Raw genomic sequence first — 17,736 nt, forward strand, 5'->3', positions numbered from 1 at the left:
CCTATTGGTTTGTGGGTCAGCAGGGATTTTTGCCAGGGTTCAGTTAGTTAGCTCTGGGCTGAACGTTAGAAATTTGATTACTGGTATTGCCACTGCTGCTGGAGAAAATTTTCCTTATTTTGAACATCACCAGCAGCTTCTGATACATACTTCTCAGTGAGAGAGTCTAATTGGTATAGCCAAGAATAGAACTTTAGCCGCAAGGGAAACAGGGAACATGAGTTTCTTATACTTTCATCTTATTTACTGTGAGGTTGACTTTGCCCTAAGGCTCATAAGGTGGGTGTATACGTCAGTTTGCATTAGGTTATGCTGCGTAACAAACAACTCTCAAAATTTCAATAGCTTAAACCAACAGATATTTTTTTCCTTGTACGACATATCAGTTGTGGATTAGCATCGTCACGATCTCTTTAGAATATGGGTTGTTAGAGCAGCCACCATCTCAAAAATTGCATTTTGCTGTGCCAGAGACAAAAAGCTTGGTGAACTGGATTTCTTAAATTACCAACTGGCTGTGACAAAACTCACTTCCAATTTCATTTTATTAGCCAAAGCAAATCAAAAGGTCACATAGAAGTCTAAGGAGGGTGCAAAGTATAATCCTGTCATGTGGAATCTGGAAATATATGGTGTACTGTACTCATGACAACCATGATGGGAAATTTCCCAAACATGGAAAGGGATTTCAGATGCTGGTCAACTGAAAACCAAGAAGACAAATGTCCACTAGAGACTGTCTTATTTGTATCTTTTCTGTATCTTGCCATCCTCAGTGTAATTCAGTAGTTATTAGTAACATAGTAAGTGCTGATTGAACATCTGTTGAATAAGAGGATGTGGACATGGTTGTTTAAATTACTGAATCTCACTATAATTGAAGCTTAAAGAGCGATACTTTGCTATTTTAACTGCACTCTGTAAAGCATGATAAATGTATTATTTGCATGCAGTGTTGCATTTAGAAAGCTTGAGAATCAGAGTGGCACACTGGAAAGAGAAAAAAGATGTTTATCTCAATATTGCTTTGAATGTGTTCACTTGTTGGTTTCCCCAAAGTGGGGACACTTTCTTCTGTGCGTAGTACAGAGTTTGGGATATGGTAAGTATTCAAGAAAAGTAGTTCTGCTGTCATTAGTTGTGTATTCTTAGGAAAGTCATGTCGATTTAGCCATAGGTTTTTGAGCTGCACACACACACACACACACACACACACACACATGCAACACACACAGAATGTCTTAGTAATATTTGCCTTTTGTGTTGTAAGGATCTCCTAGACTATAAAGGAATACAATTGTGAGATTGTGGTTGTCATGTGATGTACTTACAGCACAGTGCCTGCCACTAAGCATTCATTCAATAGACGTTTATTTACTTTATAACAGTAACCATTTGCTCTATTCTTAATGTGGAATGGGGTGGATATCTAAGAAAGCGTGTAGTGTGCCTTTACAAAAGTTTGCCCAGGGTGCTGGGATTGAGGAATTTTGAGAACCTGGTTCCTAACAAATCAACAACAATGACATTCAGTGGGCTTCGTTCTCATCTCCCAAAGGTCAAACACTTCTCAATTGCCAGTGGGGTCCCGGGGCCCGCGTTCCTTCCTTCGCTAACCGGGGCCCCTCCCGCCAGCTGTCAGCCAACTGCCGCAAAGCCCCGCCTCCCAGGGCGGCCCTCCAATCGGCCGCACGGCCCGGGCCCAACCCTCTCGCGTCACGTGACGCGACCAGGCCCGCTTCCGGTTCGTCGCGGGCGGCTGACGTCGTCTGGGCCGGCGTCGCGTCAGGGCTGGCCGGTGGCGGAGGAGGCGATGGCAGCGGACATGGAGCGGGCTTGAGGGCTCGGACCTGCTCCCTCCCGCGCGACCTCGGGCCCGACCCCGCGCTGCGGCCCCAGCTCGCTCCGCTCCGCTCCTGCTCCCTCCCCGACCGCTGCCTGGGAGGAGGCGGAGGCGGAGTCCCGGGCTGGCCGTCCTGTTCGCGCCCCGGCTCGGCCCCGGACAGCCCGGCAACTGTGCAAAGAGGAGGCCGAGTCGGTAAGAGGCGGCGGCGCCCAGGGCCTGGAGGCCGCCTGGCCCCCGCCTGGCCGCCCGGGACACCCCAGCGCTGGTGTCTGTCTCTGGCCCGCTCCCCTCCCGCGTCCCTCTCCGTAACTTGCCGCCCCTATTGTCTGGGCGCCGCCGCTCCCTCTCCCCCTCCCTTCCTACCCCCCCCCTGCCGAGGGCCGGACGGCTGTCAAACCTGGAGGCGTCTCCTGCACCCTGGCCGCCCGGTCTGAGCCTTTCCTGTCTGTCTCTGGTCAGCCCCCTCCCGCCCCGCATCACCTCCCCCCACCGTTTTTTTCGGCCCCGCGGCCATTCTCTGACCATTGCTTCACTTTCCCAGGGTTGTATCTTCTTGCTGATTTACTCTTCCTTCCCGTTTGTCCGGTCCTCAGGTTTCACCACCCTTATATATTTTTGCTTTCTTGTTCGTTTTCCTTCCCGGTTTTTATTCCTCTCCGTTCTCTCCGTCCCCCTTTCTCTTTCTGCTTCAGGTTTTACCCCCCTCCCCCAATAGACTGTTTACTTGGTCTTACTTTTCCTTAATTCAGATCCCTCCCCATCTGCCCCTCTCCACCCAAGAAGAAGGAAATCTTTCCTTTTCTGGCACCTCATCCCGCGGTGTCACTGGGGGGGAATTATATGTATTAACTTTGTCACTTCTTGTGGGTTCTAAGTTTGATCCTAGAAAATGTTAGTGTAACTTGTCAATTACCCCTTACTAAGTTCTCCCTGTGAAGAGCAGCAGAAAAGGTGGATTACATTTCTACAAGTAACTGCCTTGTATGTTGCACACTGACCAGACCGCTCTTAAAAATATTCATACTACTGTTTCTTATGCACCAAACGCCCTCTGGCTGAGCCTACTGTTAACTTTAATGCATTAATCTTTGCTGCTGCCAGGGCAGGCAGGAGGATATCTCCCCCCCGCCCCGCCCACCCCCCATGAGTATTTAAGTTTGATTTTACGTATTTTTATGACATGTATTGTTGTATTTGGCATATATGGCATGTATTTTCCCTTACTTAGCAGATTCTTTCTAAGAGGAAAGGTCAGTTGGTTTTTATGCTTGCTGTTATGTCCCTTTTGAATTGTGGCAAAACCATTGAAAAAACATGACACAGTTGTGTGTTTTCTTTTTTAAATTGGGAGGGAGCATAGTCATATTAGTAATTCTAAATTTCAAAACGGTTTTTGAGATTTCTCCTCTCCCCCAGTAGGTTTCCATTCCTGATTAAATATTATATTTTGATTGGGCTGTTGCAAAATGCATTCATATTCCTCAGGTGCTAGTTAGTGAAAAAGAGGCTACCTCAAGTGTGCTGGGTCGCCACTGGCCAGGAGGATTGTGAATGTTCCACATGTCCGTGGTCTAGAGAGGAATAGGTATTCCTTTGTAGTTTTTTGTTTGTTTGAACGTACAATCATTTTTATTGTCAGTGTGGGTACTGTCTGTGTTGAAATATAGTAGAAATAAGTTCTCAGAGTTAAGAAATGTATGTGTCATTGTTGCTTGTTGAATGTGAAGAAAAAGAAATTTCCTCTGCAAGTTTATAGTTAAATTAAAATTATTGAATCATGTGCTACCAAGGTGGGAGATCATAGGTAATGAAAAATCCTAATCACAAGAGGAATTACTAAATCTGCACTGGAAGAGTGTGTCTACTGTTTCTTCCATCATTGTGTTCTTTAGTGTGTTATCAAGTGTTTTGTGTTACAAGGCACTCAATAAATATTTGTTGAAAAACTTGATTAATTTGTTCTCTTAAGAATTTCAGTAGCCATATGCCAGGACACTCAATTGTACTGAGTTTTCAAAGACAGAAAAACATTTTCATCTGTTATCCTGAAGAATTTTCTTGGGTATTTTCGAGTTAAAATTTAAAGCATTTTAGCCATTAGTTAGTTTTAATCCCCATCTATTCATTCTTTTAAAGTAGTTAGCTTTCTAATGTCCCTTTTCTTAATTCATTGTTAAGATTGCCTGCAAGTTGTACAGTACTTTACCTAGAGATATTGGTAATCATCATTCAAATTTCTTAAAAATTTGGCAGTTACTTTAACTTCTCATGTAATGTTTAAAAAATTCTGTTTAATCCCTTGTGCCTTTTATGCATCAGAATCTAACTTTTTTTTTTTTCTCTTGAGGTAGTGAAAAGAGAATCCCGAAGAACAGGATCTCAAGATGAGTAAAAAGCCCCCAAATCGTCCTGGAATCACTTTTGAGATTGGTGCTCGTTTGGAGGCACTGGACTACTTACAAAAATGGTATGGAAAATATGGAGCCCTTGACCTAAAGCATGATATCTGTAGTTTTACATGGGCTGGTTAATTGCTCTTCTTCTGACAGTGGCAGAAACATTAACTTGTTCATATTTTGAGTAAACATATACATTGTTTTTTTAGTTTTCCTACTCTTCAGATTTTGCAGTTATCAGTACTCTTTTGTACTTAATATGAGCTCTGTGGGTGGTAGGAGGGAGAAGATTAATCCAGATAACCAGATTCCCAAGTTTTGGATAAAACTTGATGCAAATCTACTTTTTTTGGCCTGTGTCAGAGGTGGCCTTTCAAACTACAGAATATGTTGATGGTTAGCATAGCCGTCATTCACTATTCCACCTAAAACCAAAACCCAGTTTACCTCCTCCTTCCCCAGAGTGCACTGACCTAAAGGCAGGTTGTTACTGTTTCCAGTTTTAAATGAGTAATCCTTTCAGGCCTTCTCTTATTTCTTCTCCTATACCGGCCATCTATGATAAGGGGTGAATTCAGACACCTCCAACATACTCCTACATACAATGGTATAGGAGGAATTGGTTACCTAGGATAAAATCACCACCTGGAAAGGAAAGAAGGGGAAATAGCACACACCAGGATCACTGGACTGCAGTAGGAATAAGAATTCCCCCTTTCTCCTAGGGAATGCCTTCCTCATTCCGGTTAGCTGGCCTCTAGTTCTGCTCTCTGGGTGGCTGTCTCCTGGTTCAGCCTCAGTTCCTCTTGAAGCCCATTTATTTTGATGAGGGGTCTAGCAGTTCAACAACTTTACCAGCCTTTTTGACATTTTCTTTTCACTACAACTCCCTTTCAAATGTAGTGGGCATTTTGTAGATTTGTCTTTGATTGATTTGTATTAAGTCAACTTCCTGAGTTGGCAATGGCAGGCAGAGAAATCTTGATTAGTCATGATATTTGACTTTAGACCAGCCTGGGGTTTTTGTCTATTAGCAAAAACAAAGGTGTTGGAACTCTGCAAACGTCCGTGACCCCCAGCTTAATGGGGTCTGCTTGGGACAGTTTGAATCTGTAGTTTGAGGTGGGAAAGCCCAGTTATTTGGCCTCATGCCTCCAAGCTGCATCTCAGTGAGTGCTCCTTTTTAAGGGGCTTAATTACTCTCCTCAGCTGGAGAACGTACACAGTGTTCTCAGGAGGGGCTTGGAAAGCACCTGGGAGCCAGGCAGTAGCGTCCCTCTGAGTTATGATGGTAAACAGTGTCTCCAGATGTTGCCGAATGTTTTTTTTGGGGGGTGGAGGGCTTATGTGCTCCTGATTGAGAGCCACTGCATTAGACCATACAATGAAAGATGCTATTTTAGTCAGTAATTGGCTCTCTTTGGTTCTTATTTTGACCAAAAGAAGCTTTTTGCTCTGAAGGGACACACTATTGAAAGTAAAGTACTTTACTGTAGGACAGCTAATTAACTGCTAAGAGGTATTGAATTTTATATGGGGCACAAAAGAAGTTCTTTGAGACATGGTGCTCTTAACAGATGTTATTTTTAAATGAGATAAACTTTATTCTTTATATTGTTTCTTTTGTTAAGGGCCATTCTGTATCCCCTATAAATTCCACAAATTTTTGCTTTAATAGCATGTAAAAATATAGAAGGATTATTTAAGTGTTGAGAAACTTTGATATTCTTATGAGAGCAAAACAGTTAATCACTGAAAATATACTGAACTAATTTCCTTCCATCTTTCATCCCTCCCTCTCTACTTTCTTTCATATTCTCTTTGGGTTGCATCCATATTGAGTGCTTAGTCTTCCACGTTTATTCATTCAGTTGGAATAGTATTGAGGCCCTACTCAATACTATTCCATAAATGTCTTTTGAATTATAGGCATTGGACGGGGAGGGACAGGCAGAAATGCAAATATTACTTACTCTCTTTGTACGTAAGACATTTATAATAAGCAGTATAGCTATTACTAAGAAAATGACTTACACGTTGATACATTAGCTTTTAAAGAGAAGTACGGAGGGAAAGTTGTGATAGTAGGGCACCTGAATGCCAATTTGTCTTATATGTAGAAGGTTTGTCCTATATTAAAAAAAGGAAAATATTTTTTAGTATGTGCTCTAGAAATAAAAGGATAAACTCTAAATTTAGTGGGCAGAAATTAAAGTTAAGCTCCCACATTTAGGTTTGGGGTAGATTTGATTTAAGAGGAAGACTCAACCTATTTTTTTAGGGGAAAGTATATTATTATTCCTTGAGCAAACCATATCACATATTCTTTAAAGTTCAGAAAGATACTTCATCCTCGAAAATACACTCCACATTTTTAAGTAGCAATTTATTACTTTTTGCTTTCAAAGTAATTTTCCAGCTACATTGGAAAACCCTGGTGATTTGATTATTTACCAATACTAATGAATGCAGGCCCTGAGAAGCCAGTGAGAGGCCAGTCGCCTTCTGTTCCAGTGTGTGGTTTTTGATACCTGGATCTCTTCTATATGGACTAAACCTAACTCCTACTGAGAAATGTGGGTTGCTTTAATTTTTAAAAAATTTGTAGTTTTACTCAAAACATTTTAATGTCTTTCTCAACAGTCTTTTAATTTAAAAGTCTTTGAAAAGACTTTTAATGTGTTAATGTTCACAGCTAACACAATCAACCATTTTCTGTCTTATCTCCCTCATATATGCCACCGCAGCCTCTGTATATCCAAACCTGAACATATTAGCTTTATAATTTCTTGAATGCAGTAACATCATAAGAATGAAAATAAATACAGGTCGTTGATACAGGAATGTGTTTGGGGAAAGAGAAAGTTCAGAGTTGAAGTTATATTTGAGACAATATCAGTGGATTCTAAAGAGGAAAGAGGCAGGTTCAAATTCAGACTGCCACTTTCTGATCCTGTAAATATGAGTTAAGTCCTTGAACTTGGTTGGCTTAGCAGTAAAATGCAAGCAGTGTTACTGATTTTTACTTACAGAATTATTTTAAGGATCAAATAAAATAATGTATTTAAACTTGTTTCAAATTATATAAAATAATACATAATTATAAAGCACTGAGGTAAATGCAAGGGAAGAGGGAGAGTTCAAAAATATATCTTTGGGGATCTGAAGACTCAAGTGTATAAGTTTTTAAATGTAGCCTTAGTGTTGACATGAGAATGGCCTGGAATACAGAAGGAATATCATGTCATTGCAACATGCTATAAAACCTTCTTTTTGAGGTGATAATAAAATCTTTGTTTTTGCAGAGTTTTATAATTTAGAAAGCACCCTTAAAAATGTTAAAGTATCTAATCATTCTGAACATTATTCAGTAAAAAAATGTGATAAACCAGTTTTGACTACTGATTTAACTTTTTGACTGAAATTAAAATACTCTATAGCAAGTTTTAGTTGTGAAAACAAAACAAACAAAGTAATATGCTCTGGTGTTACTCTTCAACTTGAAATTATAAAGTCATTTTAAAATATTCAGATGAGTTACGCTCGTCCGACCTTTATTGGAATATTTCTATGTAATTCTCTTCTAGATCTAAAGGAAAGGAAAATGAAAGATAAAAAAATGTGGAGATGTCTGCAAGTACAGAGTTTGATAGAACAGTATAAATTTGAATTGACAAATGCTGTTTCCACACATTTGGAGTTTTTTGAACTGTATGGAACATTTGCAAATGTGAGTTTTTAAAATGTTCATGAACAGAATTTTAGTAGAGTCGGAAAATCGAAGAAATTTAGATTGTAGGAAGTACAAATACTTTCTAATTTAAATAAAATTACGTATTGTCTGAATTAAAAGGGATTGTCTTTTACTGATTGGATTTGCTATTCAAAGGAAAACACTAGTAGAGATAAGTTGTGTGATCTGTATTTGGAACAGAAGTGTGCTCCTGAAAAGTAGTATGTAGATCAAATTTAAAAACTGAAAACACATTTAAATTACATTAGGTGAGTTTGGAATTTGTAGAAATGATAGGCGAATACTTTAAAAATATTATTTTGCTAATATAAATAAAATTTGTCCTTTTGTATGTTGACCTTTCCTAAATCTCTTTGTACTTGGAAAGTATTGATTCTAATTTTGAGTTACCACCTTTGAAAACCTAATTTCATCTGTAGACTCAGAAAAATGTACAATCGTGTTTATATACCAAAATAACTGAGTAATATATATTATGGGTGGTGGTAGAAAACTTACCCGTGGACTCCAGATTAAGGACCCTGCCTGTAGAGAATTTCAAATTGAAATTCATAGGACTTGTTTTTAAATTCTGAGATTCTTTACATTCAGAAAGTCACAAGTTTTGAATCCTAAGATCTAAGTGAACCCTCAGTTTAATAATCATCAAACAGGTCTGCACCAGTGTACAAACATTTTAGTACTTTAATTTTTAAAATTTCCACAAAAGAAAACCCCATGAACTTTTAAAGATAAAGTTCTCCCTTCTCCTCCCCTTCTCCCCCCCACAAAAAAATGTTGAAAGCAAGATTAGAAATAGGAGTAGACATATTTATTTTGAAACACACCTGCTTTGTTCTTATTGTTCTTTCTCTAATAGTCTTCCTTTCATTATGTTGATTCATGTTTTTTTTTAATTGAGCTTTTTCTTTTCTGCTCAAATTTTTTGCTTATCCTAGTTTTCTTGAAAGGCAAGAGAAAAGGAATATTGAAAAAAGTAAATTTAACTAAAGTCAGAAAATGTGGGTTCTAGGTGCTGTTCTGCCGTGGACTGTGAGACTTTGGAGACTTACTTCTCTGCTTTAATGTCCTTAAAGTAAAGGTGTGACATATTCAGTGATCTCTCAGATCCCTTGAACTAGAAACCCAAGCTCTTTTATCTACTTTTCACCTATTCAGGGGTGACAGGTTTTTTAATCTCACTTTTAGATAGGTAAATAATGGCTTGAGGCAGAAGTAAAGTAGGCAAGGACTAGAAGTCCAATGCAGTTTGCCCAAAACTGCTGGTCTCTAGAAGAAGAGAAAATGTATTGAAAAAGGTGGAGAAAGGTGAATATAATTGGGAACAAAAATATAGAGGTTTGAAGTTATTTGTAATATAGTGGTATTGGGCAGGTAGTTACTCTTTCTACATCCTGCTCTCCCATCATTTAAATGCTTTCTCATTAACTTTAATTTTGAAATTACTTAGAATCATAACTATTGGCTTTAGTACTTTAACTCACTAACTTTCTGTGTAGTACCCATTCACTAACAAATTGGTTCTCTTACAAAGTTCATTGATCCTACAGTTTTGAAAGTGATTCAGGTGAAGTCTGAAAGAGTAGTTCTTAAACATGAGCCTGTATAAGAATCACCTGAAGGGTTTGTCAGGCACAGATTGGTGGGCCCAACAGCTACAAGCTTCTAATTTAGTAGGTCTGAGGTGGGGCGATAATGTGCATTCTCACAGGTCTCCACATGAGGCCGATGCTGCTGGTCTAGGGACCACATACAAGAACCACCTGTCTAGACCATACAGAATTGTTAACCTGAAGATACAGTTTTTGAGGTGGACAGCAGTGGAAATATCCAGGATTATTTTTTGATATTATAGTCTGTTTTAACTGTTTATGTTAGTTGGAGGAAGTAAAATGTAAGTATGGACAAAGTGATGCATGATCCAAAAATCCTTTTTTGTTATTTTTCAGTAGAACAGAATATATTGAGCTGCGCGTACTTTGATGTGTGTCCGTTTTCTTGCTTCTCCTCTTTCTGTAGTCCCAAGCGCTATCTGGCTGGATAGTTGTTAGGGTTTAGGCCCTTGTTGCTTTATTAAAAAAAAAAAAAAAAGGCTACCTGTGTTTACGGTTAATCATGGATTGACTTTTATTGTTCTGTGCTTTGTGTGCATTCATGTAATGACAAGGGTTGGATCAAGAGAGAAGACAGTTTTATTTGCTTATCTGATATTTGGTTGAAGTTCGATCATCATCTGTCACACACATCCAGTTCCCTATTTGTTACGTTTTTCCTGCTGAATATTATTATTATGTGTTGCGAGATTTTACACTTGTCTTATCACATTACATAATGCTTTGTTTTGTGGTGAGTAATTGATTAAAGCCAATAATTAGGAAATAATTTATCTGTGGTGGTAATCAATTTTACTAAAAAGAATGTTTTGCAATTCTAGTCTCGCTGAGTAGACAGAACTGTATCTGCAGATGGTTTTTAATTTTATTTTTTATTTTTTTATTTTTTTTTAATTTTATTTTTAAATGATTTTTTTTTAACTGAGGGAGAGAATACTAGCTTTAAGTTTTAAAAATTGGTAGTATAATTTCTTAAAAGAAATTAACATGGTATTGAAAAAGCAGCTTAGTTTTGCTATTCTTCATAAGGGTTTCAGTGTTTTAGTATTTTTATATGACTTTGTATTGAAGAACTATTAACCGTTCCTCCTACCACCTCCTGCAGATCATTAATCAGCAGATAAAATTTTTCTTCTTATTAAATTAGAAACTGGTATGTAAGTATTATGTTATTTCAGTCATTAAAGTTAACACAACTTGGAGAGAATTGTTGCAATAAAATTGAAGAAAGAATGTGGATATTTAATATTCAGTGTGTCTTAAAAGTCTGTTTTCTCATTGCCAAAAAACCAACCCTCCTCAATTAAAAATGAATTTCTAGTTTCTAGTACATCATGGGTAGGTAAAGTACTGAAGAATAAGCTACTGATGTGAAATGAATTATATACAAGGCCTAGCCCCTTTTACTCATAAAAGGTGCCCAGCAAAGTTCATTGAATTTTGGTGGGTTGGTAAAGAATGAACCCAAAAGTTTTGGGGATATTCTGAAATCTGGTTACCATTGCAGAACACTACTGCAAATGAATTGTGACTTACTGGTTGAAAACTAAGCATAAAATGATATTTGTCAAACTATTACGAATTACACAAGGGAGGGAGGATGTTTATTTTGTACAGTATAATAAAAGCTGTTTTCCATACTCTCTGGGCTAACGAAAAGCTTTACACATTTTATTTTGTATCAGAAGCAGAAGAGTAAATTTGCAAGAAAAAATAAACAGATAACTTGATTTTATATTGTTTTTGTTTTCAGTACCTCTTGATAAAGAGCCCCCTATATTTGAAATACTGCCGTAAGTTTTACAAGAGCTGAAAATGATCAGTTGTAAGATGCAGAATATATAATGATCAAAAGCACATTCTTTAAGAGATAGACAAACTTCCATTCAGGGATCCACCACTGTTTCGACTTGAGAAAATTACTTGACTTTCAGAGCCTCTATGACCTCCTTAAATAACTGGGAACAGTAGTAGTACCTAACTCAAAGGGTTCTTTGAGGATGAGCAAGACAGTGCACATTTAGAGCTTTTCATGTTTTCTGCCACATGGTAGGCACTTAATAAACGTTAGCTTTAGTAATAATAATAGCATGAATATTAGTTATTCTAAGAAAGTAGAATCTAATGGGAGAGGAGTCAGTGTAAATTCTTAAAACTTTAATCATAGGTGTATAAGCATATATGACTATCTGTAGTATTAAAATAATTTTTAAATGCTAAATATTAAGAAATAGAAACTGGGTGGACTGCAGCTTGCTAGAGTTTGGAGTTTTGTAACAGAATTAACTAACGAAGAATGGTCATGTTGGCCTGAACAAATTGTATGAAGTACATAAACTTTGAGTAGAATACTGGTGGCGGTTTTGGTGGAGTGGGAAAGGAATTTTTGATAGTCTAATTGATTCTTACGGCAGGAGATGGTAATGAGCATAAAGGCTGTGGGGTGGGCATTTTGATTTGGTCAGCACGGATGGTATGAACGACTGTAGGCGTGGCGAGGAGGTAGAGAGGAACAGGAGTTTAAATAAATCCAGTGATTTGAAATGAAACCTTAATTTGAAAGGTGGCTGCTCCGAGTTGCTGAAGCAGAATACGTAGCTAACTCTGATCTTACCCATTCTTTGCTGCAAAGATTATGGACAGGTGGGAAGCAGGGTGGTCTGGCTGCTTGTGTTGAACATGGGTCCTGGGGATGAATGGGTCTGAAAAGAGGACCTGAGGGATAATGCACTGAGATCCTTAGAATTCAGTGTTGTAAAAGATGTGATTTTTGACATATATAACCATCCTCTGAATGTTCTTGAAATTCTATTAATAGATTCTTTGGATTTATACTTTATTTTGGAATATCAGGTTTGAATTAAAAGGGTTTTGTTTTCAGTCTGTTCCTCAAGTGTGAAACAAATTAACATGCAATACCTACAAGCACATCATCTAAAAATACTGTAATAATAGGTGACGTTGTAGAGAGTGAATGGTGAGAAAACACTTGAAAATTACAAAGCATAATGTAAATTTAAAGTATTTCCAGAAAGCTAAAAATTTTAAAAGGTTAGTAGGTTATAGGAATATTATGTTTGCTTTGGACTTCATTCTACATTAATTTTTATTATTTGGCAAATAATCCTCTTCCTGACAATTGTATGTGAGAAAGGTCTCTATTTCTATCTCTTGCAATATGTTTTAGTCATTTTTTATGATACCATGTTAGAGTTTCTTGCTTATGTGATTCTTATCAACAAGACTGTTGTGAATTGTGAATTCTAACTCCCAAAGATTCTGCTAACATTTAGATTATGTTTAAGTCATATTTTAAGTGTATTTCATCCTTTAAAAGTCGAAGAACTACTTTATCCAAGAGAACATCTAATTTAGGTACTCCTTCTATGTGCTATATTGTAATTGTATTAGCTTATTGATTCCCTTTTTCTCTCCCGTCTGTGCTGAATCTGAGTTTGTTGATTGTTATTTGTATTTGTAGCTTTATTCCTAGTGTAGTGTCTTGACATACAGTGAATTAGAGACTCAGTGTTGAGTTAAATGAAATGGATGAGGAACTGTCAGTTTTTAAATTTATATAAATTAGAAATTTTATTGTTTTACCAATATAAACAAGAACAGGACTATTATTTAAAATACGTAATTTGAATAATTTATTGGGTTAGTTGCCTTTTTGATTTATACAGCACTTATTCAAATGATTAGTTAAATCTCAGAGTGAATTCTGATGGTTTTTGGGACGTTTGATAAAGTCTGGCCTTGCTCAGGGTGTTGTAACCTATCAACGAGTAGTTAACAACCATGTCCTTTGGCTTAAGTGTAGGCGATTGTAGGCCATCGGTGTATCAAGGAATTTCCCTTATCATTTTCTCATGGTTGATGTTCTCTATCAGTACAGGTAAAAATCTAGATGTATCAAACTAGGTGATAAATCAGATTGAGTTCTCTAAATTCAAATCATGTTTAATTGTTTTACTGTTACTGCATTGAATATAAAAGTTTTTTTTTTTTAATCTGTCATATTGTAGTTCTGACATAGCTGCATGCCCATCATTTCTTTCTTCCTTCCAAGGAGAGTGGGACACCTATAGTTTTCAGTGTTAACAGATGATCTTGCCTTCCAGAGAATTTTTTTTTTTTTGATCATGGACCCCTTTGAAATCTGATTAAAGTTGGGAACCCCTCTCTCAAGAGAATACGCATACACATCTACACCAAAGTGTTTTTTTCATATAGCCTCAGGGGATCATGGTTTCCTGATCTAGCTGTCAGTCAGGATCTGCCCATGTAAAACAGTTAACACCGTGAGCCAGTATAGTAATTCATCTGTAATGGTAATTCCCATTTTAGGTTTCTCACTTCTCTTTGTGTTTTGACAACACACAAGAGTTGATGTTACAGGGAACCAATACAGTATATTCAGTGTGTAGCTAACCTCTTTGGTCAGTATCTGGTTCTTATTGGGTTACAGGTTTAGTTCAGAATCCATAAATCTTGATTCTCTGAACTATCTTGTGTAAGTGGGAGGCACCAGTGACGGTGTTAAAATGCTGGTATTAGATGAGGCAATAAAGAGTTAGAAGAGTTCAGAGAAGGTGAAAATTATTTTCGTTTTTGGTAATGGTCTTGCTCTACTCTGTTGTTACAGTTGAACTTGACCATTAGAGGATTTTGACCACACTGATTCAGAAAGAGTCCTAAGAAATCAATTGAGAGATTACAGTAGTAGAATTGCATGTATGAGAATTCTGTTAAATTCAGCAAGAATCATTGTAAAGACTTCTCAGTGTTTCTGAATGCCATTTGTTTCCATTAAACCTAATAAACAATTTAGGGTGGATTATTTTTCTTGCTAAGTTTGCTCAGAGTAAACTGTGTTCTCTAAGATTCAAGTGCCAAAGACATATGAGGGCAAGGTAGGCCCAGAGCAATGGAGGCAGTCCCTTAATTTCTATACAAGTAAATATCATTTAAACAGTGCAGGCATTTCAAAGTGGGATTATAATAGGGAAGACAGTGGCAATTTTATGGTATTTTGCAGTGACGCGATAAGGAGTAGTAGAGCTCTATGTAGAATTTTGGCGTTGAGGGATCGTAGTCCCAGTGAGGTTGCCTTCTCTCCATCGCTTTCTTTGTGCCCTGGAGAGATGCCAACTATGTTTTTTTTTTTTTTTCTTTCTTCTTATCCCTAATTGTTTTAACTCTGAAACCCCAGTCTCCTACTTTTCAATTCTTTTCCCGCATCATTTATAAATGTTCGGGACCCAGCGTAATCACTATTCTTTACTCTTAACAGCTTTCATGATTCATTCTTTAAAAAAAAAGAAATAAAACATGATCACGACATCTTCCAAATTCAGTAAGAAAAATCTTACATTCCATTCACGCTCAGTTATGACAAAACATAAATTGTGCATCAAAATAATACTGCTGTCGTTCAAGATCTAGAGGCATTTGTGAATGCATTTGTTTGGAAGTATTTTTTATTCACTATGTGTATCAAGGCATTATTACTATGGGCCATCTTGAACAAGGAAATCATTTCACTGTCTAGAACTATATGTTAAATTGCCATTTTGTGCATTTTACGTGTATAGCAAAGATCTTGATGTTAGGATTTTTTTCTAAGGTGTAACTGAGAACCAAATTAAGTACAGACTTTACGGGATTCCCTGTTTGAATGTAATGAATGAAGGGTCATTTCATTAGTTCACTGTTTCAGAGCCCTTTAGTTTGAACCTGGCTAACCAGTCCAGTCTGATGTCCCACTATTCTCCTTTACTCACCTTACTACTTACCGTGTAGCCTAGCCAAAGGGAACTGTTTCCTTGAAGTGCCCCTCCAGTCTCTGATCCTGAGGTCCACGAGGACGGAGACGACAGTCTGCTTGTCTGAATCCTCCTTGTCCGGTAGATTGCTTAACTCTGAGTCACATGATGGTTTTAAGTAAATGAACATTGATTGAATAAATGAGCAATGCTTTATGTATACACTTTACCTTTGTACCATGTTCATTAGGTCTGAATCCTTAAAGTTCCCCACCAAGACCAACATAGATAATGTCTCCCAAGAACCTTCAGTGAATGCTCCGATTTTCTCTGAACAGTTAATTATAGCATCTTATGTCGAATTTTTGAAAAGTCAACTATACGTCAATGAAAAAAATAAAGTATATTCAAATTACAAAAAATATATATATAAAAAATTATATAGTGGCAGAGAGAAATCATAGTCAAAATTAGCATGAAGTTAGTATCCCACTGCTCACTATCTTCAGGAAGAACTAACTAAATTTGTTAGGAAATCTGTTAATGAGAGAATCAACTCTGACAAAAATTTTTGTTTTCTTTTTAGATACCTTTGCTATAATGTTGTCATTAACCCCATGCTATGTCAAAAGCATAATATCTGGGCCCTTACCAAATAATTGTTATTATATGTCCACCTCAATATTCATGGTTTTTCGGAAATAAAAGCTTGATACAAAGGAGAAAAAAAATGTTATCTATACTTACCAGTTTACCATGTATGGTATAATTACTTTGATACAGGCCTTATCCCATTTCTCCTAAAGGCTTTTTGTGCCAGTTAGCTCTGACTTTGAATACTCTTACCATGTGTATCCTTGGACAGTCTTCACCTGTTAAATGGTGACTGTGTTATCTGTACCTTCGAGGGTTACCAGGATCTAATGAGATAAGGTATATAAAAATCAGCTGATGCTCAGTAAAGAAAGAACATAGGGCCTGATGGATTTATGACTCTGTCAATATTCTGCTGCTTCTCTCTCTTCATCTAACACTAAGCTAAGCTCCTTGAAGATAAGAGTTAATTATGTTTCCTTTTAACCTACCATTTAATTGTGTACATTTAGAATTTGAAGGAACCTATGGAATAAACCTCTAATTTTTTTTTTCAAAATCAGAAAGATATGATAATAAACACATAAATTAGAAACTTAGAACTGATAGAACATCTGTTTATAGTAGTTAAGTGGCTAGTGAATGTTGAAAAATAAAGGACAACCGTATCTCTAGGCTTCCCTTAATGCTATTGACATTTTTTATGTTTTAAAAACCAAAGCAGCAAAAACAAATCAAAGCAACATTGCAAAAGACAAGCATTATAGCACTGATTCTAAATGAGTGGAATCGGCATATCCACCTCAGGGAGTATATTAATCCCCTAGGTTTTCTTGTTTTCATGCTTTTCTTGGACAAAACGTTTCCTTACCCACACCTATTCCCTCAAAAAGACTTAAGAGTAAGATCTAACATAAAGTTATAATTGGGTCGACAGCCTTCTTAGTTCTGAAGAAATGTGCAGATTTTCTTTCTTTAACGTCACTTCTTATTCATGCCGAGCATTCCCTGAGTAGCCAGTGTGTGTCTGTCACTGTGAAGATGCTGGGGGTACAAAGGTGGCCATGACTCAGTCCCCGAAACTCACAGGCCAGAGTAGTTGCTAACATCATGTTCCTTAGACCTCTACTCTCTCAGGAAATGTTCATAAATACTTTGTGATGAAAGGGTGACATGGTTTGGTAATAGTGCATGCTTTATTTCTGTCTTATTGACAGGACCAAGAAGTCTTTCAGTACAGAAAACGGTTTATTTAATCCATTTCCCTAGCTTATTTGACCACGGGACCCTTTTTTTGTGTCACATGTATTAATGTCTCAAGGGCTGTAAATGCTCCACAGCACACAGTTTAGGAACGTGCCCAGAGATGATTATGATGAGACGGGTGCAGTGAGAGCACCAGGGGGAGGAGAGTCGGGGAAGTCTTCACACAAGTGGCTACATGTTAAACCAAGTCTTGAATGATGAGCATACAGAGGAAGGGAAGGGCAGCTTAGGTCCAGGCAGAGAGAACAGAAGGTACAAAAGCACAGACGTTTGACAGCGCATTGTTGTGTTTGAGGAAACTCCAAACAGTTCAGTTCCTTAGACTGAAGGAAGGAAAGAAGCTATACCAGAGAACAGTTCAGGGCCCTGGAGACGCATAAAAAGCCTTGAACAGCATGAGGGATCTGTGAAGCAGGTGGTAATCGGTGCCTAGGTTTCAAAGTTATGTGAGGTCTATTGTGCTTTATATTTAAATTTATGTTAACAATATAAATTTACA

The 17,736-nt window shown here is 37.5% G+C and overlaps 1 protein-coding gene across 17 annotated transcripts in view; it reads left to right on the forward strand.

Annotated features, from left to right (window-relative positions):
- Positions 1-1,738: 1,738 nt before the first annotated feature.
- PHF20L1 (PHD finger protein 20 like 1) overlaps positions 1,739-17,736 on the forward strand; it is a gene marked incomplete at its 3' end in the record, with an annotated part of 76,570 nt that continues 60,572 nt past the window's right edge. For 9 of the 17 annotated variants that reach the window (XM_082433819.1, XM_082433821.1, XM_082433822.1 and 6 more), the window contains exons 1-2: positions 1,745-2,038; positions 4,194-4,313. In XM_082433819.1, the coding sequence (XP_082289945.1) occupies positions 4,231-4,313 (83 nt within the window). In that variant the 5' untranslated portion in view covers positions 1,745-2,038; positions 4,194-4,230. Of the gene's footprint in view, positions 2,039-3,331; positions 3,432-4,193; positions 4,314-7,829; positions 7,973-17,736 lie in introns of those variants that run through there. The other 8 variants (XM_082433806.1, XM_082433820.1, XM_082433817.1 and 5 more) reach the window with 7 other exon arrangements.

This window comes from Balaenoptera physalus, assembly GCF_965194825.1.
Source record: "Balaenoptera physalus genome assembly, chromosome: 17".
NCBI lineage: Eukaryota > Metazoa > Chordata > Mammalia > Artiodactyla > Balaenopteridae > Balaenoptera > Balaenoptera physalus.